The sequence below is a fragment of the Podarcis liolepis genome, assembly GCF_965112155.1.
Source record: "Podarcis liolepis genome assembly, chromosome: 4".
In the NCBI taxonomy this organism is placed as follows: Eukaryota; Metazoa; Chordata; class Lepidosauria; order Squamata; family Lacertidae; genus Podarcis; species Podarcis liolepis.
The window spans coordinates 23,276,375-23,298,456 of NC_139558.1; the positions used below are offsets into that span (position 1 = coordinate 23,276,375).

Consider the following 22,082-nt stretch of genomic DNA (forward strand, 5'->3'; position numbering starts at 1 on the left):
GTCTAAATCAATTTGACAAAAGACCTATATTAAGATGATTGGTTTACAGCTCATGAAGCTTGAATTCTTTGCATGGTTTTGGATTGTCATTGAGTGAAAGAGGATTCTTGTACTTTTAACAGCTGTGTGGCAAGCATAAATTCAACAGGTGAGGGGTTTCCTACTATAGAAATAACGTATAGGAAAATTCACCTGTTGACTTCTGCCTGCCGGGCATCTTCTTGCTTGTGTGTGAGCCTGATTTCTTTTGGAGCTCTCCATTGCACCTTTGAAAGAGGATACATATTTGCACATGGCACACAATGCATACAAATTTGATGGAAATTGCCCTTTTTAAAATGAATGGGGTGAAGGATGCAATCTATAGCATATTCAGCCCAGAAAACCCTGTGAGAAGCACAGTCTTCTACCGTCCACATTCTTACATCACACCAAACCATGATTTAGGATGAAAATGCTGGCTTCCAGAGAGAAATTACAGCCACTTTTTTCCTCTCTTATTGTTGGCATGACAGCTAAACCAAGGTTTGTCTTAATGTGCCATCTGAGCACAAGATTATGGTTAAGCTCTCTACTTCTTAACTACAAACTTCGATTGAGCTACATTTGGATGCTTCCAGTAAGCCAGTGCTTGGCTTTCCATGATATGCTAACCAGGCCACTGTCAGTATGCATCCTAGTATCTGAGTCTGGAGAAAGGAAAGTAATGTTTGGGGGAAGAATGTAGAGAGATGAGCATCAGGCAGGTGGAGGGAAGTGTTTCTCTACCAGCATGACATTTTTGCTCTTTAAATAAGATGCTAATCCCCACCCCCTACGGAACCACAAGACACAGCCTTGCAGCTGTACTGTGTCATGTGGACTGTAATATGAAATGGGTATATGATTTTTAATCTTGTTGGAACAAGAAAAAAAGTTGATGGTGATGTAATAATAATAATAATAATAATAATAATAATAATAATAATAATAATAATAATTCTTTATTTATACCCCGCCCATCTGGCTGGGTTTCCCCAGCCACTCTGGGCGGCTTCCAACCGAATATTAAAAACAATACAGCGTCAAACATTAAAAACTTCCCTAAACAGGGCCGCCTTCAGTTGTCTTTTAAAAGTAAAATAGTTGTTTATTGCCTTGACATCTGCTGGGAGGACGTTCCACAGGGCAGGCGCCACTACCGTGAAGGCCCTCTGCCTGGTTCCCTGTAACCTCACTTCTCACAGCGAGGGAACCACCAGAAGGCCCTTGGAGCTGGACCTCAGTGTCCAGGCTGGATGATGGGGGTGGAGACGCTCCTTCAGGTATACTGGGCCAAGGCCGTTTAGGGCTTTAAAGGTCAGCACCAACACTTTGAATTGTGCTCGGAAACGTACTGGGAGCCAATGAAGATCTTTCAGGACCAGTGTTATATGGATAGAAATATTTGTAGCAAACCCCTGTGGGTACAGAGTGCGGACACAGTCATTTATTTCCTTTTGTGATTTGTCTTTAAAAGGGGATCCAGGATAATAACTTGTTCCAGCAATAGCAGTGTCCTTGCTGGAAGGTTTTCTTTTGCTCTCTATTAACATTTTATGGCCTTGTACGTATTACGGCTTTATAGTGCTATGGACCATTGGTTCTCAAAGTACAGAGCAAGCTACGTTAGGTACGTGCACTGGAATTGTATCTAGTGTGCCTTGAGGTGACATGCAGTTTATAAGACGAAGGTTGAAAATGTGTTCATATAAGCAACTTGTTCTTTTAAATTATCTTACCAAAAGAGCAATTGGCATTTGGGACATATTCATGCATATTCATGTGTTTTCTGCTACTTTCAGGTTTGGAGACTTGTATGTGGGAGAACAGTATGTCTTGATCTCAAAGACACATTCTGTAGCAGCTTGCTCATCTACAACTTCAGGATATTTGAAAGAAGATATGGCAGCAGAAAATTTTCTGTAAGTTCCAGTTCTGTTTCCTCTCACGTTTTTACATCTTCATGCTTTGTATCTTCCTCCCTGTTGGCAAACTTAGTGCAAAACATGTTAAGGGTGCTGGGAATTGTATCACTGTGTTTAGGTAGACCAAAGTTGGGAGCTGAAGTATTTGCTCTCCGGATTATGATCTCTTTCACCACTTTCTTCTCTTCTGTCTAAAATCCAGAAAACTAAAAATCATCTTTAGACCTTAGAAAAGTCTTTTAAAGACGGTGTGCATCTCAAGCCTGTGGGAAGATGTATTAAGTTTGTGATTCTGACCATTTGTGTTCCTCTTTTTCAGTCATTTTTGCTGGGCTCCTGGATGCTGTCAGTATTGTTTGATCTTCTCCTTGTAGAAGCTGTTGAATATTCTTTTGGCCTCACCATCAATAGTTTGCCGTCGGGATTGTAAGTACCGCAGCTTGTTAAGGGGTTTGCTGAACTCTGGGTACCTTAAATATGGTTTTAAGGGATGTAGTTAGTACAGTTTTAAGTCTTATAAGGAAATGCATTTCTTTTATTCGTTACTTCTCAGCATCCTGATCCACACTCTACTAACTGATCATGCATACCTACACAAAACTGAAACGTGTTAAGATTATATGTATTAATATTTTGTGAAGGAAAGTTTATAACTAGCCACCATCGCAGATACTTGTTCTGATGTTCCTTTCTTGATCATGAGCTATATATACTAGTATGTATGTACACATAAGGCCTGATTGGCCAATGAGCAATAAACTTTGCTACTTACAACTGAAATTGTTTTGAGGGGGAAACCTTGTATTGTAAGATAAGAAGTGTTAGCTTGGTCATCTGGGGGGGGGGGTTGCTTTCCTCTTGCTGTTAAGCAATGGGAATGCTTCGTTTGCCCTCGGTGATACCCTCGCATAGCCAAATTTTATTGGCTATATGTCACTTTGTTGCCATAACTTTTATTATACAGCACCCAATTGGCTGGGATCCTGCACTGAATAAATTGGGGTCGTTGAATAAATTATTTTGAGTTGAAAAAAAGAGAGAAGGAAGCCTAGGCGGCAGCAGGTGATAGATAATTGCTGCTAACATATATGAAAAAGAGGAATTGTTTTCATGAACATGGCCATTTTTGAAATGGAAATCAGATTTCATCAAAAAGTCCATTCAAAGTTTCTTGAAAAGTTGTCTTTCTTTATTTGTGTGTATGTATGTATGTGTGACTTTAGACACATAAAATTGATAGCATGTGCCTTATTTTGTGTAAGTTTGTAAGTACAGTGGAACCTCGGGTAACAGATGCTTCAGGTTACAGACTCCGCTAACCCAGAAATAGTACCTTGGGTTAAGAACTTTGTTCAGGATGAGAACAGAAATCGTGCTCCAGCGGCACAGCAGCAGCGGGAGGCCCCATTAGCTAAAGTGCTACCTCAAGTTAAGAACAGTTTCAGGTTAATAACAGACCTACAGAACGAATTAAGTTCTTAACCTGAGTAACCACTGTACTTTTATTCAATTCAAAAACAGCTGGGAGTATAAACTACACATATTAAGTACAGTGGAACCTCGGTTTTCGAACATAATCCATTCTGGAAGACTGTTCATCTTCCAAAATGTTCAATAACCGAGTATCACTGGGCTGGTTGCAAAGTCATGGGGGGGGGGGAATGAAAAATGTGCCTCAGAAGCCCTTCGACTTCTGAGGAACATTTGGAAACTGGAGCACTTCCGGGTTTTTGGCGTTCGGGAGCAAAACGTTCGAGAACAGAGCCATTCGAGTTCCGAGGTTTGACTGTATACTGAAATTTCTATTTATATTTCTCAGAAGGCCACAACTTGGGGGGTTGGGAGGGCTGATAAGTGCTGCATCAGGAATATAAAACAGCAGAACCCTTGTAAATTTTTTTGCCAATGAGCTGTAAAGTGCAGTAGGTTCAAAGAGAGCACTGACATGTTTTGTGTAGTAGTAGCAGCGAAATCTGGGACGCGGGTGGCGCTGTGGTCTATACCACAGAGCCTAGGGCTTGCCAATCAGAAGGTCGGTGGTTCGATTCCCCACGACGGGGTGAGCTCCCGTTGCTTGGTCCCTGCTCCTGCCAACCTAGCAGTTCGAAAGCACGTCAAAGTGCAAGTAGATAAATAGGTACCGCTCTGGTGGGAAGGTAAACGCCGTTTCCATGCGCTGTTCTAGTTCGCCAGAAGCAGCTTAGTTATGCTGGCCACATGACCCAGAAGCTGTCTGCGGACAAACGCTGGCTCCCTCGGCCTATAGAGCGAGATGAGCACCACAATCCCAGAGTCGTCCGCGACTGGACCTAATGGTCAGGGGTCCCTTTACCTTTACTTTTAGCTGCGAAATCTTCCTTTTTGATGATAAGCTGATAATACCTATACCAGATTTGGAAGTAAAGTCTATTACATTGCACTAACAGAAAGCAATAGAAAGCCTCAAAGATTTGTTATGATACTTAAAAGTTCCTTTCAGGTTTGCCGTAAAGATTGGCATTTTAAATTCAGATACTATCATGTTACTATACTTTGTTGTTATTTTTATAATTAGCAAAAGGCCCTTCAATTTGACAGGCTGGACTATTTTCGTTTGGGAGGGTTCCACCCTGTCCATATCAGAACTGCTGCAGAAACAAAATGTTTTTTGTCCAAGGTTGTTGTTGTTAAATAAATTTGTATACCGCCCTTCATCCGAAGATCTCAGGGCAATTCACAGCATGCAAATACAAAATAAAACACAAAATACACAGTGAAAACCAAACCAAAACAATTTAAACAAACACATCTAAAAAGACATAGAATGTGAATCAGCCAAAGGCGTGGTTGGAGAGGAATGTTTTCACCAGGAACCTAAAGGTGTATAATGAAGGCACCAGGCGAGTCTCCCTGGGGAGAGCATTCCACAAATGGGGAGCCACTGCAGAGAAGGCCCCGTTCTCGTGTTTCCACCCTCTGGACCTATCATGAAGGAGGTACACACAGAAGGGCCTCAGATATTGATCGCAGTTCCAAGTTGATTCATATGGGGAAAGGTGAACCTTGAAGTGTTGCGGTCCTGAGCTGTTTAAGGTCCTTCTCAATGCATTGCAAGAATGAAGCCTTCAGCATTACAAACTTCGTTACAGCCAGGGGCACAGTGCTGGCTTCCATGCTTGTTTGCTTGTGTGGAAGTCTTTGCATCTTGCTCTTATTTTGGCAGGCGCAAATAACAGATTAGGCAGTATCAGTTGTTATTACTTAAATGTTTATTGCAGGTGAAAACTTGATTTCGAAATACAGAATTCTACAGGCTTTTATTTCAAAATAAGGAATTCTACAGTTTCCCCCTTTCCACGCCTCCCCCCTCTTGCATGTGTGTGGCATTCCTATAAACACTGAAATAATACAGTTTTCAACCAAGTTTCAGATTTTATAATTCCAGAAAGGTAACATAATCTTTACAGCCAAGCAGCAAAGATAATAAAATTATAAGGAAACAGGTATAAAATTGAATTTATTAAATAAGCAGGAGTCTCATTGCATGTCCACATAGGCTAACCTCTTTTTTCAGAGTGGATACCATTTGAGAGAGGAATAATAGTTATTTCTTTCTTCTTTGACATTTTCCATTTGTTCTTAAGTTTTGCTATACTTTCTTGTGCTCTGTTGAATACTATTCAAGTCTTTATTGACAGTTTTTTATATCATCTCACTGTTGATATTACTTAATGACCTCAAGCTTCCAGATCGTACACTTTTCCTTCGTACGCTTCGAAGATAATTACGATAAAGCATGACACTGATCACTCGGGCCTGAAATTGTTTAGAAACAAGATAGTACAAAATTACGTCTAGACATGTGCTGAGGTTCATGAGAAAGGTGGTAAACGCTCCCCATGGGTTGTAACTTACAGGTCCATGCTGGAGCATCAGAAATGCAAAACAGATGTGAAAAGGCACAAAACACACAAGCACTTGGACGATCAGTGTCACAATAATTCTGATCGACCTCTCTTTAGCCTTTGGTTTCAGCTTGGAAGTTCTTCCACGAACGAGACTGTGAATGATGACTAGGTAACAACCAATCATGATAAATAGAGGGATCAAGAAGAAAAGAATCAGTCGAGAAAAATTTAACACATTGACTTCCTTTAGGTAGATAATATCCATCATCTTAATGCAAGTGGTGAAGTTTGACGTTCTGTCTGGATCAGAATCTAAGAACAACAGTGGAGAAGATGTCGCTAGAGTCGTTATCCAAAGGCCTATGCAGGCTATCAGAGCTTTGGTTTTGTTCTTGAGTCCCTTAGCATGTTTGGGCTGCACAACAGCCAGATATCTATCCACGCTTATAAAAGCTAGCAGCCATAGAGCGATGCTGGGGTAAAAAATTGTAAATGCACTAAGAACCTGGCAGAAGACATCTCCAAAGATCCAAGACCGTTTGCCATAGTAAAGCATCCGAAAAGGCAAGGAAAATATAAAAAGCAAGTCAAGCAATGCAACGTTCATCATGTATATAGTTATCGTTGTTCTCTTCTTGGTGGTACAGCTGAAGACCCAGAGAGCCGTGACGTTAACAAATAAGCCAATTGCGAAAATAAAGCTGTAGAAGACAAGCGATGAAATTCTGTACTCTTCAGGATGATCGCTTCCAGACATTGCAATTAGATTTTGATTGTAGTTATTCAAAACTTACAACATGATACCTAAAAACAAAACAGATCAATGATAAATTAAGTCGCACAATCAGTCAGGTCAGTTTGCAATGGGGAAGATGCATTTGGAACCAGGCAGTCCCATGCTTGCTTTTCACTGGGGAGAAAGTGGTTTCTCTTAAAATGCTGCACGTTAAACTTCGGCTGAACATAACCTCTGATGTGCTAGCTTAGGTTATAGACCCATGAGATCTTTATAAGTTACAAATGACCCCCTGAAGTTCTGTAAAATGCTGATGCTAATGCAAAATGGGCAGGTGGGTGGAGCGGGGCAGAGAAATCAGCCACAGCAAAGCAGTTCTTCATAGAATTGTAGGGTTAGGAGGGATCCCGAGGGTCATTGAGTCCATATCCCTTAAATGTAGAAGGTTTGAGAGAAGGAACATGGTCTGTAGTAAGTTTCTACCTCCATTCAGCAACTCTAGGTTAACTGCTTTTATTTAAAAAAATTAAAATGTCATTTTCTCCACTCCATGATCTGTGCAAGGTTTGCACAGAAAGTAATGATTGTTAGCCTGAAGAATTAGCACATAATTTTATATCAGAAGGTAGCTCATTCTTTTTTTATATAGTTATAAAGGTGATTTAGAGAACTAAAGATATATATCTTTGAAAAAAATAAACATGAACGTACTATGTTGAGCCTCTACAAGGGAGCCCAGTGGAGAACAATTATTTATCTAACCATCCTTTTGCGCATTTTATGTATACACATAATTTTCTTCGGGGTTTGGCTTTTACCTAGAGATCAGTGAGACCCGAACATGCTGAAAAAGGCAGATCATGACTTCATTCCTGGTAGTGCAACAGGAGTGGGAGAGGAGTGAAGCATCTGCATGTGCATCAGCTGTGTGTCCACATTTAAACCATAGTTTAAACTATGGTTTAAAGTGAAATCATGCCAATGAATATCGTTTAGAAAAAAACCCACAAACAAGCTTTTAGAGAAGCAACTTTATAATAGCTATATTGTAGAGCATGGGTAGGCAAACTAAGGCCTGGGGGCCAGATCCAGCCCAGTTGCCTTCTAAATCTGGCCTGCGGACGGTCCGAGAATCAGCGTGTTTTTACATGAGTAGAATGTGTCCTTTTATTTAAAAGGCATCTCTGGGTGATTTGTGGGGCCTGCCTGGTGTTTTTACATGAGTAGAATGTGTGCTTTTATTTAAAAGGCATCTCTGGGTTATTTGTGGGGCATAGGAATTTGTTCATTCCCCCCTCCCCCCCAAAAAATATAGTCCGGCCCCCCACAAGGTCTGAAGGACAGTGGACTGGCCCCCTGCTGATAAATTTTGCTGATGAAGGGGACTAGAGGAAGGGTGGACTAACTTCAGTTTTGTAGACTCTGCTTGAATCCTATTAGAATCTCCCAGTGCATGCTGGAATCTACAAAGCAGGAATGCATTTTCATGGTTTCTGTATTGGCTCTGACATAGTGATTCCTGTGGTGAGTCTAAGCATTCTTTCTTGATTAAGAACTTAAGAATGCATTGAATTGAATCAGACCAGGCCTGGCCTAGTTTAGCATTATTATTATTATTATTATTATTATTATTATTATTATTATTATTATTAGCAGAAATTCCAGGCACCAACAGGTGGTTCATCATTAGTCCATGACCCCGCACCCTCGTTACAGAGAAATGCTGAGCATTTCACAAATTATTGACTGTGTTGTTGTTGCCATAAAGAGTAGGTTGTCGTGCAAGAGCAATTGATTGGTATTTACTAATATTGCAGAATTATCAACAGACAAAAATATTTCCTGAATATTCATTGGATTTTCTCATACGCAATGTGTTAATGCAAACTCCTTTTATTTGCTGTAAGTGGCAAACTCTGAACCACGTATTTATGCATCGTTACTCATGTCAAAGAATGACCATATCTCCCTCCTCCTCCTCCAGTATGCTCATATCTGAAATAAGATGTGGTGAAAGTAGAGGGAAGTAGACTGAAAAACTCTGCAGTCTTTTGCAGCAGATAATTTTAATAGAGGAAGTTCTGAACATGGTAAAAGAGAGTCTTTTTACTTTCTTTCAGTCTCTTGGGTGGGTTGCCAGCGCCTGTTGCTTTGCAGCTCCCCACACCCTCCCTGTTTTTGTGGCTGAATGAGAAAACCTTTGGTCTCGCTTCGTCTTCTGAGCAGCTGTGCTTTTGAACTGCCTCTGCTGTGTGTTTTTCATGTGCAGAAGTGGCGGGTGCCACTGGTTTTGACACTTGCACATTTCTTGCAAAGATTGCAGTCTTTGCTACTACTGCAGTAGCTGATCATTGTTAGCATTGAAATCTGTGGTTCCAGAAAGTCCAGATGAAGCACAGCAGCTGTATGCAAAAGCATTACATAGGACAGAGAGATAAGATGGGTTGGGGACATAATTGCATGCGGCAACCTAGTCTCTTAAGGAGCCTTTAGCTACCACAAAGTTAGTTATGGCAATGCAGTCCTAGCCACTAGATATTTTGTAGTAGCTTGCTGCAATGCAGTCTTGCCAATACGTCTGCAAGTTACCAACCTACTCAGCTTTTACTAACGTTCCTACCCTCCCCCCACCTATGAAAGTAACTTGTGCTGCCCTTTAAAAGGTGACATTTTGTTAAGCTTCCTACCTAGTACGCTGGAGGAGATTCTTACTCATCACAGGTGAATGAGCAATTGATTATTTGCAAACCTGCTATAATGGAATTTAGACCACCAGTCAGCTAGCTTAGCATCACATACATGAGGCTGTTGCAGTGACGTTGGCTTAAGCCACCACGAGTAGCTGACATGGAGACCACATAATACTGTCAAGAAGCTGCTGTATTCTTTGTTTAGTACAGTTTGGATGGGATCCTCAACTTAGATCAGAAAGCAGGGGGAAAAGCTAATTGGCGTTAACACAGCATATCTAACATGATCTAGATCACAGCATATTCTAGATCCAAATATGTTACTGAGGTCCCACTGCCATTTTGAATGTTCATTCGCACCATGACTTTAGAAATCTCAATTTTTGTTTGAGAAACTAAACTTAGCTTTGGCTAAGAGCACCAGGATAATATCATTCTTTAGCAACCAGAATGACTCTCACTTGTTATGCAAAGAAGTGTGTGAGACCTCCGGAATATGCAAGTGTCTTCCTCCCAGCCTGGTTCCTACAGCGATCAAACTATTACAGAACACCTCTTGATTGGTTTTAGAGGCCTGCCTAGGAAAAGCACCATGCATGAAGCATTATGCCAGGAACTGGTAAACACATCAGTACCAATCAAGGTTAGAGACCATCACCCAATTTATGCTAACATAATACTGCACCCCACAGACTACCTACTCATGACTGCTTTAGATACCCTTCCCATTCTTCAGTCTAGGAAAATCCCTCTTTCATATGACCAAACCCTTAAGACGGGATCCAGATGGAAAAACTGTGCTTGGTTCTTCAGGGATATAGTCAGGTTCTGCTCTCCCCCCCCCCCATCTTTATAATTTGTACGTGATTTTAGTCAGGGTTCCAAGAGCCTCGTGTTCCTCCCCCAAGTCTTCACCCCAAAAGCCTCATAACATGCAAGGCTCAAGGGGCCTGGAAGGGCATTGTTTTCCCCAAGTTCCAGAGAACCCTTTCCAGAGAACATGACTAATATTTCATCCCTAAGACCCATCACCAAGAGACCTAGTTTACCCTAGTACACCAAAATCCTTGGTTAAAGACCCAAACACATGTTCCTCCTGTTCATCTGTAATCGGTGGCATGTGTAGACTAGGACACATGATAACCAATTTATCTTGCCATTGTCCACTGGATTATTTAGGTTTCCTAGGTCAATAGAACCTTGGAAATGAAAGCAAGCTAAAGTTTGCAGCTGTGTGTTAAGGCTTCCTAGTTCCCTTTAGCCTATGAGCCTTAGTGTAGACTAAACAACAGAAGTGGTTTTGGTAATTTAGGGTTGGAGTCTTTTATGCGCTTAGCTTGAAACAAGCCCCTATTGAACACCGATGAACTTCTGAATGAAAATTTTCATGATGGTGTTGTAAATTTGTGAGAATAAAAGCAAGCTGGGAAATGATATAACATTTCGACATCTAGTTATTTATATGAATAGGAAGAAAGGCTTAAATACTAAGTGTGTTAGAAATGAAAGAAAAAACACGCCCAACTAAAATAAACCAGTTTGCTTAGATGAAATTTGGAATATATTTGTTACCACAACATGTTACAAGTACATGCTCAGAACTGATTGCTTAGCCCAGATGTAGTTAGAAAGCAACACTGGCTTCCAACCTCAGAAACATTGCTTTCATGTTGGAGGGGACCACTTCCTTGTTTCTCAGTATAAAACTCAAATTTAACGAAGGAGTGGCTAAACTGTGGCCCTCAAGGCATTGTTGGACTACAGTTTCCATCATCCCTGACCATTGGTCACCCATTAAAATCTAGAGAGCCACAGGTTCCCCATCCATGGGAGTCAAACCATTGGCGCATCATGCTCAGTAGCATCTATACCAAGTGGCAATGGCTCTCTAGGGATTCAGAGAGAAGTGTCTCCCAGCCCTACCTGGAGATGCCAGAAATTGAAGCTGGAACGTTGAAGGCATTTGGCAACCAGAGCATGCGCTCTGCCACTGAACTATGGCTAAACCTGTTCACTTTAGTAAGAGAAGACTTTGCCAGCCATGAACTACTGCTGCTTTATCTCTCAGTACTTTACCTTTGTATGTGTACCATACCTCTGGAATTTTAGATAGATCATATAGCACAGTCTGGCCAGATTCGCAATGTACAGTAAGCCAAACCATGGCTTACTGGGCCGTGTGAATGTGTGGGCTCCCAGAAAAGTGCTCCCATCTGCTTTGCTCTTCCTTGGTTCCTTTTGTTCCCATCCCACACTGAGCCAAGCTGAGGTTTGGCTTTGAGTATCACCCAACCCCAAGTTTGTGGTTCACCAACAGAATTGTAGCCAAGGCTTATTCTTGGCTGGTCGATTTGTCACCATTTTGGTGCGTGAAGTCGAGAAAATGTAAGGAAGAAGTCTGGAAAGGGCAGCTGTTGGGCAAATTTAACATTTTTAGTGATCTACTTGATCGGAGATACATGGGGTAGTTTGTGGCACACTGGTTGACTGAACGACAACAAAAAAATGGATTTCTGATCAGGCAGATCTTGTTTACGAGGGCTACCAGCCAAGTGACTTTAAAAAAACAAACCCCAAAAGGGCTGCACATCTATAATTGTATTTTGGGCACAGAGGACCTCAGAATTTGGACCCATTTGCTATGTTTAGTGGTAAAAACATTTAGCTGCTGTAACTGAATAATGAGCTCCATCAAAAAACCTCTTTCCCAGCGGCTTATTTTAATTTGCTTATTTATAAACCTAACCTTAAAGATAATGTGAAAATGGTCACAACATTAATGTTTAGTAGTTTAAAGTTAGGCTGGTATAAGTACTTTTAGTAACAATTCTGTTATAATACAACATAACACAACATGGGTTTGGATCTAAATAACCTTGCAACAGGGGGTGCGAGGCTTGTATTTTTTTTAAAGTAGCTTGCCCCTATGAAATGTGGCTGGTGATGTTTGGAGCTGAGTTGACTTTCAAAGGAGATTGCAGCATTACATGGAAATCTGTCCAAAAATAAGAAAGTAGAAACCCCACAGAGTGTGTTCAGTGCCTTAGGTGTGCCTAAAGTAAGTCTTTGGATCATAAATATGGCATATATATATATCCTGAGTTTGCTTTGGTTTATCCTTTCGTTTGCTTAATTCTACAGGAAAAACTCAATTTTTCAGCAATTCTTTGTATTTCTCAATGCTTCTGAATTTAAATTAACTGAGGATATTGTAAGTATAGCGTATTCATTATTTCAGAAATGTGGGAACAGTCCTCCCTTTGTTATAGAGATGGTCTTTATGTTGTCAGTCTTTCTTTCTAGTTATTTGATAAAAAACTGCAGGGATTTTGAAAAATTGCATTTAGTTCAGAAAGTTAAAAATCACTTACATTACAATACTGAAGTATTAGTGTTAAAAGCTTTAAACAGTGGTGGCATTCAATTTTATTTTGCTGCTTTAGAATCCGTATATTTGTATATGTCGATATTTTAAAATGGTTGATAGCACAAACGGAGATGGACAATTAATCACATTTCCTACCTGGTTGCACTTTGCTCTTCTTTTAGAGATGCCTTCTTTGTACTCTCTGATCTGCAAAAGATTTGGAGCTCTTGTCTTTGTAATAACTTCCGTTTACTAAAATAGAAGCCCTCATTTACAGTCAGGAAATGAAATAATGCAACTAGTTCCCTGATTGGTTATATAGATTTTCTCCAATAAAAAAAATATTGTGAATAATCTATAGGTGTATAAACAAGGCGCGTTTCGTTCTTGTTACATATGTCAGCTGACCAAATATTTCCTCCTGTCTGCTAGAGTGTGGTTTTTCTGCTTTCCTACCCTTAAATTGTTCATTTTCATGGCATAAACATAAAGCATTAATATGGCTGAAGTACTGTAAAGAAATAAACATGTTCACATTTATTGTTGTAATGGCTGTGTATTATAAGCATACATTTTATTTATTTTCATAGGGCAGGGAGTTTCTGATAAATCATTATGCTTTAACTCTGTGCTCCTGTGGAAATCCCCTTGCGCATGTCATTTGTAACCCTTCTTTTCAAAATCGAAAGCACGTTGTGAATGCAGAGGTTAGGTTTTTAGCACTTCCCTTTCATTCCTAGTAAATCCTAATGATAACTAATTCTCCTACTGGTGATTACTATGAAAGTTGTAACTAACAGGATTGAGGACTACATTTCATCACATAATAGCAACATTAAACTCTTCATGAAGATTTGCTGTCAGTTGACCTAATATAATACAGTGGTACCTCGGGTTAAGTACTTAATTCGTTCCGGAGGTCCGTTCTTAACCTGAAACTGTTCTTAACCTGAAGCACCTCTTTAGCTAAGGGGGCCTCCTGCTGCCGCTGCGCTGCCGGAGCACAATTTCTGTTCTCATCCTGAAGCAAAGTTCTTAACCTGAAGCACTATTTCTGGGTTAGCGGAGACTGTAACCTGAAGCGTATGTAACCCGAGGTACCACTGTACAGTGAAATGAATGGCACATATACAGTGGACTCTCGGGTTGCGAACGTAATCCGTGCGGTATGCATGTTCGCAACCTGCAGCGGCGCATCTGTGCACGCGCGTGTTGCGATTCAGCGCTTCTATGCATGCGCAAAGAGTGAGTTAGCGCTTCTGCGCATGTGTGACCGCTGAAACCCGGAAGTAATCCGTTCCGGTACTTCTGGGTTTTGGCAGTCCGTAATCCAAAAAAACACAACCTGAAGCGTCTGTAACCCGAGGTATGACTGTATATGAAAGAAGGAAAGAGAATGCCATGGGCTGCACAGCGTTGGTTGAGAGAAAATGAGGGAGAATTATTAATGGCATTCAGATGTCCTACCCTCAGAGACGGATGGAACCTGATGTGGTCCTGTGTATTCTGGGGAATTTTCCAGTGGAGAAAGAAGACAATCCTTTTGTAACAACAACAACAACAACAACTTATGATTTATACCCCGTCCATCTGGCTGGACTTCCCCAGCCACTCTTTTGAAGCCCTAGTTCCGCTATAGAACAGTGGTATGAAATGGGAGGTTGACACAATCACTCCCAGTTGTAAATTACTGTAAAATAAATTGCTGTTTTGCCAGCATAGTGAAACGACATTTCCCGAAATGCCCTAGTTGTCATTAGAAATCTGCCTTGAGCGATGGCCAGGGGTGCCTGCCGCAGACAACACTGGCCTCTGTCCCTCTTTCCTTCCCTCCCTCCTCTGATGTCCTCTCACATCTCTGCTTCCCAAAGGTTTGCACAGCTGTTTGTTGCAGCAGAAGCTGCCCTGAGGACTGCCAAGGAGAGGAGAGGAGGCTGAGGGAACACTCCACAAGGGGATGGTGTTTGAAAAAAGGCGAGAGGCTGCCAGCCCTGCAGGCAAGGGGTGACATAACTGGGCCCCTGAGCCCCTCGGGGGTGCCACAGAAAGAGTGTACTTGGTCAAAGGAGCCGTGGACTCAAAAAGGTTGAAAACCGTTGACTGCTAGGCTATTGGCTTATCTAGCTTAGCATGGTCAACACTGAATGGCAGCAGCTGTCCAAGATTTTTGGCAGCAGTCTTTCCTGAGTCCTACCTAGTGACACCAGGAATTGCACCTGTGACCTTCTGCATGTAAAATACTGAGCTACAGCCCTGTCTCAGGCGCATTCTACCACCTATTAACAGTTTGTCTGCAGAATGATGTACATTTTTCAGCATACTGGTGACTGATGCCTCATTTGCTATTGCCAATTTGCTTTAAAAGGGACACGGGTGGCGCTGTGGGTAAAACCTCAGCGCCTAGGACTTGCCGATCGCATGGTCGGCGGTTCGAATCCCCGCGGCGGGGTGAGCTCCCGTAGTTCGGTCCCAGCTCCTGCCCACCTAGCAGTTCGAAAGCACCATTAAGTGCAAGTAGATAAATAGGTACCGCTTTATAGCGGGAAGGTAGACGGCATTTCCGTGTGCTGCGCTGGCTCGCCAGATGCAGCTTCTTCACGCTGGTCACGTGACCCGGAAGTGTCTCCAGACAGCGCTGGCCCCCGGCCTCTTAAGTGAGATGGGCGCACAACCCTAGAGTCGGACACGACTGGCTCATACAGGCAGGGGTACCTTTACCTTTTATTTGCTTTATAGGGACACGGGTGGCGTTGTGGGTTAAACCATAGAGCCTAGGACTTGCTGATCAGAAGGTCGGTGGTTCGAATTCCCGCGACGGGGTGAGCTCCCGTTGCTCGGTCCCAGCTCCTGCCAACCTAGCAGTTTGAAAGCACGTCAAAGTGCAAGTAGGTAAATAGGTACCGCTCTGGCGGGAAGGTAAACGGCGTTTCTGTGCGCTGCTCTGGTTCGCCAGAAGTGGCTTAGTCATGCTGGCCACATGACCCGGAAGCTGTACGCCGGCTCCCTCGGCCAGTAAAGCGAGATGAGCGCTGCAACCCCAGAGTCGGCCACGACTGGACCTAATGGTCAGGGGTCTCTTTACCTTTACCTTATTTGCTTTATAAGCAGTACTCCATTGGGAACCAGGCTGAAGCTGCTCAGGAAATTGCTGTTATTACCAGAGACTATGGAGTGGGGGGGGGGGCGGTAAGCAAGTAAGAGCAGGCAGATTTTAGAAATCCTGCAGATAAATTGGCATGTGAACTTTTTGTACTCGGCTCTCCTGTGCTTTGGGCTCACTCTTAACTTCGAATTTTCATGCAAGCGCTCATGTGTGGCATACCCTCAAATGTCCCTATTTTCCAGGGACAGTCCCGGAATTTCAAAAGCCAAACCGGCTTCTGATTTGATCCCATAATGTCCCAGTTTTGTCCCCGCCCCCAGCACTGCCAGTGCTGAGCTCAGGAAAGAGGAAAAGTCAGTGCTTGTCCTGAGCAGCTGCCACAACGGTGGCGACTGCGACAGAGCATCCTGTTTCCTCACCATGGTCTCTCCATGGCTGCCCCTGCTGGCCACCTCCCTTGGGTAGTGGCTGCAGGAGAGTGGGTGAGAAGGAGAGGAGAGAAAATTGTTTTAGGTAACTTTATGGCACTGTTCCAAGATAGCCTTTTAAAAAAATGTTTACATGCATAGGTGAATAAATACATGAGTACACTGGTGCCTCAGTGTTAAGGGTATCGGGTGGTTGCTCGAGAGCAATCAGGCAAGATGCCTCACTAGTCTGTTCTAAAGCTTGCTTATTGGTGCTAAAAAAAACCTTTAGAATGCAGAGCGCCTCTATTCCATGTCTTGCTCATTCACTGGCAGAATCTGAGAGTGGGCGGTCCTTAAATCTTCCCCAGCAGAGTAGTTTCTTGACCCCCAGTCTGCGCCTCCCCTCTCTGCGCGGAAGCCTATTGCGCAAGGAAGGCTTGGGTGACGGGGGACCTCCCTCCTCCCTGCTTTGCTCAGGCAAGGTGTCCTGGCACCGCCTCACCTCCCCCGAGCCCTGCATCTCCTCCCCACTAGAGGCGTGGCTTCCTTCCTCCCCTGAGGAAGTGCTGCTTCCCACGATCTTTGGGGGCTCTCTGTAATCCATCTGCCTTTTCCCCTCTTGCCCCTGAGCCGAAGGCAGTTCCCTGACACTCAGGTTACAGACTCCGCTAACCCAGAAATAGTACCTCGGGTTAAGAACTTTGCTTCAGGATGAGAACAGAAATCGTGCGGCGGCAGCGTGGCGACAGAGGGAGGCCCCATTAGCTAAAGTGGTACCTCAGGTTGAGAACAGTTTCAGCTTAAGAACAGACCTCCAGAACGAATTAAGTTCTTAATCCGAGGTACCACTGTACATGTCCACACATGTCCACAACAGACTTCAGGTTTCTGGAACTTTCAGAGGACGAGGAAGTAATAATTGAGGGGAAAACAACACAAAGCCCAAATACATCCCCTCAAGCACTAAGCACTAGTGTAGAGGTTTGGACTTTGGCTCCAGTGTGACACAAATGCATACTTTTTTAGGCTGCTGAGATTTCAGAAAGATGACAATCGGTACTTACAAAGCCGCGAGACCTTAGGGGCTTTTCTTAAAATTAAGAAATCAAGAAGCAGAATTATTGTTAGTGCTTGGGCAATGCTTAGTATTGGTTTGAGACTGAAAGTATTTATGGTGGATGTGGCAAGTTCCCTAATAATTCCATGTGAAATTGTTGATTCTATATAGAACGCTAGGTCATCTTTGTGAGGGACCATGAGTATAGCATTCATGTGCTGTTGTTATGTTTGGATATTAGCAACACTCCGAATGATTCATTCCATTGAATTTAGCCTGTTTCCTTAAATATCGTTCTGTATGCCCATGCTTTATCTTAGTTGTATTTATTCGCCTTGCCTTCAAAAGGCTAGAGTTATTGATGTAACTTGTGAGGGTTTGATTAGCTGCTTGTGCGTGAAAACGTGCTCCCTCAGAGTTTGTGCGACCCCACAAACCTCCGTGTGTGACGGAGCTCCTCAGACATGTCTGCTCTAGTCACTAGTAGAGTCCGACAGTGGCTGTCTGCGGAAGCGTTTCCAGCAAAGAAGTTCCTTAACGGAAACGCGTCTCCTGGACTCACGGCGTGACAGTTTCCTGCGAGGTGTGGGTCTCCCTATGGGAGACTCCGATACCTCCCCACTGTTCTCGCTGGAAGCCTCCCTGAGCCCTCCCTCCTGCTCGCATTCCCTCAGAGACCCACTCCTCCCCCTGCTGGTCCCTGCTTCAGCAGTTGAGTCTCTTTCATCCTGCCTGAGTCCCTCCACCACCTGATGCTCTGATGGCAGTTCCCTGACATCCACCTCCCCTCCAGGGCCCCCCTCACCCCCTCCCAATTCCTCCCCCCTGGGAGGTGAAGGGCTAAAACCCCGAAACGAATCTTCCTCATCTTCTGACGTCTCGAACAATTCTCTCCATCGATCGTCGTCCTGGCCAGCTGAATCCTCCTCCTCTTCAGAATCTGGGAACCCCTCCAACTCCTCTTCCTCGTCGGTGGTGGCAAAGTATTCCCTTCGGAACCTCGCTACAGGCTGAGGTTTACGTGGGAACCTCTGATGAAAAGTCTCTATTAAAACCTCGTCATTGATATCCTCTGCCCTAACCCAGGTGTTTTCCGACTCCAGTTCCCCTTCCCACATTACCAAATACTCTACTTGATCTCCCTTCCACCTGGAATCGAGGATCTCCGCTACATGGTAGCTGTGTTCCTTCTCCTCCATTGCTGGTCCCCTAGTGACCCTCCCCTCACTGTCTCCTCTATACGGTGACAGCAACGACCTGTGAAAAACTGGGTGCAGCTTCATGTGGTTCGGTAACCGGAGCCTGAAAGCCACTGGATTGACCTGCTGTATGACTTCAAACGGACCCAGCCTTTTGGGTCTTAATTTCTTACAACCTCCTTTGAATGGCAACCCTTGGGTTGACAGCCACACCTGGTCCCCCACCCTGATGCTTTCACCTTCCCTTCTGTTTTTGTCTGCCTGCCTCTTATATTCCTCCTTAGCCCTGTTTAAGTTGAGTTGGAGCTGGCGATGGATCGCTTCCATTTCTTCCACGAACTGTTCTGCAGCTGGAACGCTCCAGTTCTCCCCCTCCCCCCCTGGGAAGGCTCTGGGATGGCACCCGTGATTAGCCAAAAAGGGGCTCATCCCCGTGGACACGTTCTCTGCATTGTTGTAGGCAAATTCTGCCAACGCCAGCTTCTCCACCCAATCATTCTCTCTGTCATTAACATAACACCTCAAATATTGTTGGAGAACCCCATTTGCTCTTTCCGCCTGCCCGTTGGTTTCAGGATGACGGGCCGTCGAGAAATTAACCTCTACATGCAGTAAGCTCATGAGCTTCCTCCAGAACCTGGAAGTAAATTGTTTCCCTCGGTCTGAAACCACCCTCAAGGGGGCGCCATGCAACCTAAACACATTCTCTACAAACAATTTGGCGGTTTCTTCTGCTGTAACCGCATGTGAGCAGGCTATGAAGTGGGCCATTTTAGTTAACAGGTCTACTACAACCATGATGGCTGTTTTCCCTCTAGACCTTGGCAGATCAGTCATGAAATCTATTGCCACTGCTTCCCACGGTCTCTCAGGTGTGGGCAGTGGTTCTAATAAACCAGCCGGCACCTGCCTCTCCCCCTTGGCTCTTTGGCATTGTTCACACCCTCTCACATACTCCCGCACATCTTCCCTGACCTTGGGCCACCAAAATTCCCTGGTAACCAGCCACATGGTTTTGTGTTGCCCAAAGTGCCCTGCTGTGGGGCTATCGTGCAGCTGCTTGAGTACCTTCTCCCTCAATTCCCCTTCAGGTATATATAACGCTCCCTTATAATACAATGCCCCGTTTCTCTCCTCAAAACCACCGGATTTGTCTTCCTCCCCTCTGAGATCCCTGAGTTTCCCCTGGGCGTATGCATCCTGCACCGTACCCTCTACCAATTCCCTTTGCCCCACCAAAGTCGCCCCACACACCCAGCGGTCCTCTGGAATGATATGGGTTTCTTCGGGTGCTCCCTCCCCCTCCAAATATTCAGGTTTGCGTGAGAGAGCGTCCGCCCTAACATTCTCTGGGCCTGGCACATAACAAATCTCAAAGTTAAATTTGGAGAACTCTTGGGCCCATCTCAACTGCCTTTGGTTGAGCACTCGCGCCGTTCTCCAGTACTCTAGATTTTTATGGTCCGTGCACACTTGCACTTTATGTTGTGCACCAACTAGCAGATGCCTCCATCTCTGGAACGCCTCATGAATAGCAAGCAGTTCTCGGTCGTACACCGTGTAGTTCCTCTCGGATTTGTTCAGCTTCCGCGAGAAGAAGGCACACGGACGCCACTCTGACTCCTCCTTCCCCGGCTGCAGAAGAAGCACCGCCCCTATGGCTCTGTCAGATGCGTCTGTTTCAACCCTTAGCTTCTTTCGTAAATCCACATGCAGAAGTTGTTCTTCAGAGGCGAAGGCCCTTTTCAGTTCCTCAAACGCTCGCTCCGCCTCCGCCGTCCATACAAACTTCTTTTTACTGCTGAGACAGTCAGTGATGGGCGCCGTCAGATGGGCGAAGTTGCGGATGAACTTACGATAAAAGTTTCCAAACCCTAGGAACCTCTGCACATCCTTCTTGGTTTTGGGTGTTCTCCATTCCAGCACTGCCTGTACCTTGCCGGGATCCATGGCCAATCCCTTGTCTGACAGGCGGTACCCCAGGAATTCCACCTCCTTGGTATGGAACCGACACTTCTCCAATTTGACCCACAGCCTGTTGGCTTGCAGTCTGCTCAACACTTCTCTGACGTCTCTCACATGTTGCTCCTCATTCTCAGAATACACCAACACATCATCTAGAAAGGCAACGCAATTCTTGTAGAGCAAAGGGCCCAGCACGTGGTTCATAAAAGATTGAAAACACGCGGAGCCGGCTTGTAATCCAAATGGCATAACGAGGTATTCAAACGCCCCCAAAGGGGTAAACATGGTGGTTTTCCATTCATCCCCTTTCCTTATGCGTATCAGGTTGTACGCCCCCCTTAGATCCAGCTTTGTGAAAATCTTTCCCTTCCTCACCCTGGTCAAAATATCATCAATTCTGGGCATAGGGAACGCCACCGGTTCAGTCACTGCATTCAGCCGCCTAAAATCACATACAAGTCTCGGCTTGTCCGCATTTTTTTTGTCCACAAAGAACACTGGGCTCCCCCCTGCTGCTTTGGACTCTCTGATGAAGCCTCTCTTCAGGTTCTTGTCAATGAACCCTCGCAACTCCTGCATTTCCCTGTCTGACATGGCATACAACTTGCCCACGGGAAGCTGTGCTCCAGGGAGTAAATTGATCTGACAATCAAAGGGTCTATGAGGTGGTAGTTGGTCAGCTTCCTTCTCGCTGAACACGTCGCTGAGATCTGCATACTGTGGTGGTACCTTCACCTTCCCCATTACTTCAGTCCCTGCTAGGGTGGCTTGGGCCCCTGCTGAACCCTTCTCCCCTTTGCAGTGTTCTAGGCAATGTGCTGAACCAAAGGACACCACTCTTTGATGCCAGCCAACCAGCGGATCATGTAGAGCTAGCCAGCTCATTCCCAAAATAATGGGAGCGCCTCCCAGGGTGGCCACATTAAACGCTATCAGTTCTGTGTGCCTTGCCACCCTCATTATCCTTGGGACAGTCTGCAAGCGGACTCCTCCTCCCAACAACTCCCTGCCATCAATCGTGGTCACCTGCAGGGGGTTGCTTAAAGGGATGGTCTGTATCTGGTGTTCAGCAGCAAACTCCTTGCTCATAAAATTGCAGGAGCTGCCTGAGTCCAATAGCGCCTTTATTTTTAGGGGGTGCCCATTCTGCAGCTCTAGCGACACTTCAATCACTAGAGCAGGTCGAGGAGCTTCTGGCACGGGCACTTTCACTGCTCTTTGGCCTGGCTGCAGTGCCCCAATTGTGGCAACCAGGCGTTGGCTTTTACCTGCTCCGCTCCCCCTTCTTCTCCCCCCTCAACAGCTCCCACCATCCCTTGCCATTCCTTCCTCTGGGGGCAGACTCTGGCAAAGTGGCCTGGCTGTTGGCAGAGATAGCATTTCCGGGGGCCCTTTCCCTCCTTCTTAGCTCCCTCGCTGGTTTTTGAAAATGCGCGCGCGCGCGCTGTTCCAATTTCCATCGGCTCTGCCGGCGGGAAAGCTGGCTCAGGAATGTCTGGAATGCGGAACTCCTTCCAACGTTCCCCTCTCCCTTCCCGCCTCTCCAAGGCTCTTGCCTCCTGCCGCGCTCCTATGGTCAGCGCAGATTTGGTCAGCTGATCCATAGACTCCGCCCTGGGGCTCCGTGCCAGCTCGTCTTTCACCCCCGAAGAAAGACCTTCTTCAAATAGCATTTGAACGGGTGCCGCCGATAAATCCCAACTCAGTCTGTGAATCAGCATG

The 22,082-nt window shown here is 44.7% G+C and overlaps 2 protein-coding genes across 3 annotated transcripts in view; one reads left to right on the top strand and one right to left on the bottom strand.

Moving 5' to 3' along the window:
* UBAC2 (UBA domain containing 2) overlaps window positions 1-22,082 on the top strand; it is a 244,254-nt gene that overhangs the window by 169,406 nt on the left and 52,766 nt on the right. For both annotated transcript variants that reach the window (XM_083501338.1, XM_083501337.1), the window contains 2 exons: window positions 1,824-1,943; window positions 2,266-2,372. In XM_083501338.1, coding sequence (XP_083357464.1) covers window positions 1,824-1,943; window positions 2,266-2,372 — 227 coding nt within the window. The remainder of the gene's footprint in view (window positions 1-1,823; window positions 1,944-2,265; window positions 2,373-22,082) is intronic.
* GPR18 (G protein-coupled receptor 18) lies at window positions 5,173-13,059 on the bottom strand. The gene is made up of 2 exons (XM_083501348.1): window positions 12,783-13,059; window positions 5,173-6,637 (listed from the first exon to the last, which is right to left on the bottom strand). Exon 2 carries the CDS (start codon window positions 6,588-6,590, stop codon window positions 5,628-5,630), a length of 963 nt encoding a protein of 320 aa, XP_083357474.1. The 5' UTR covers window positions 6,591-6,637; window positions 12,783-13,059; the 3' UTR covers window positions 5,173-5,627.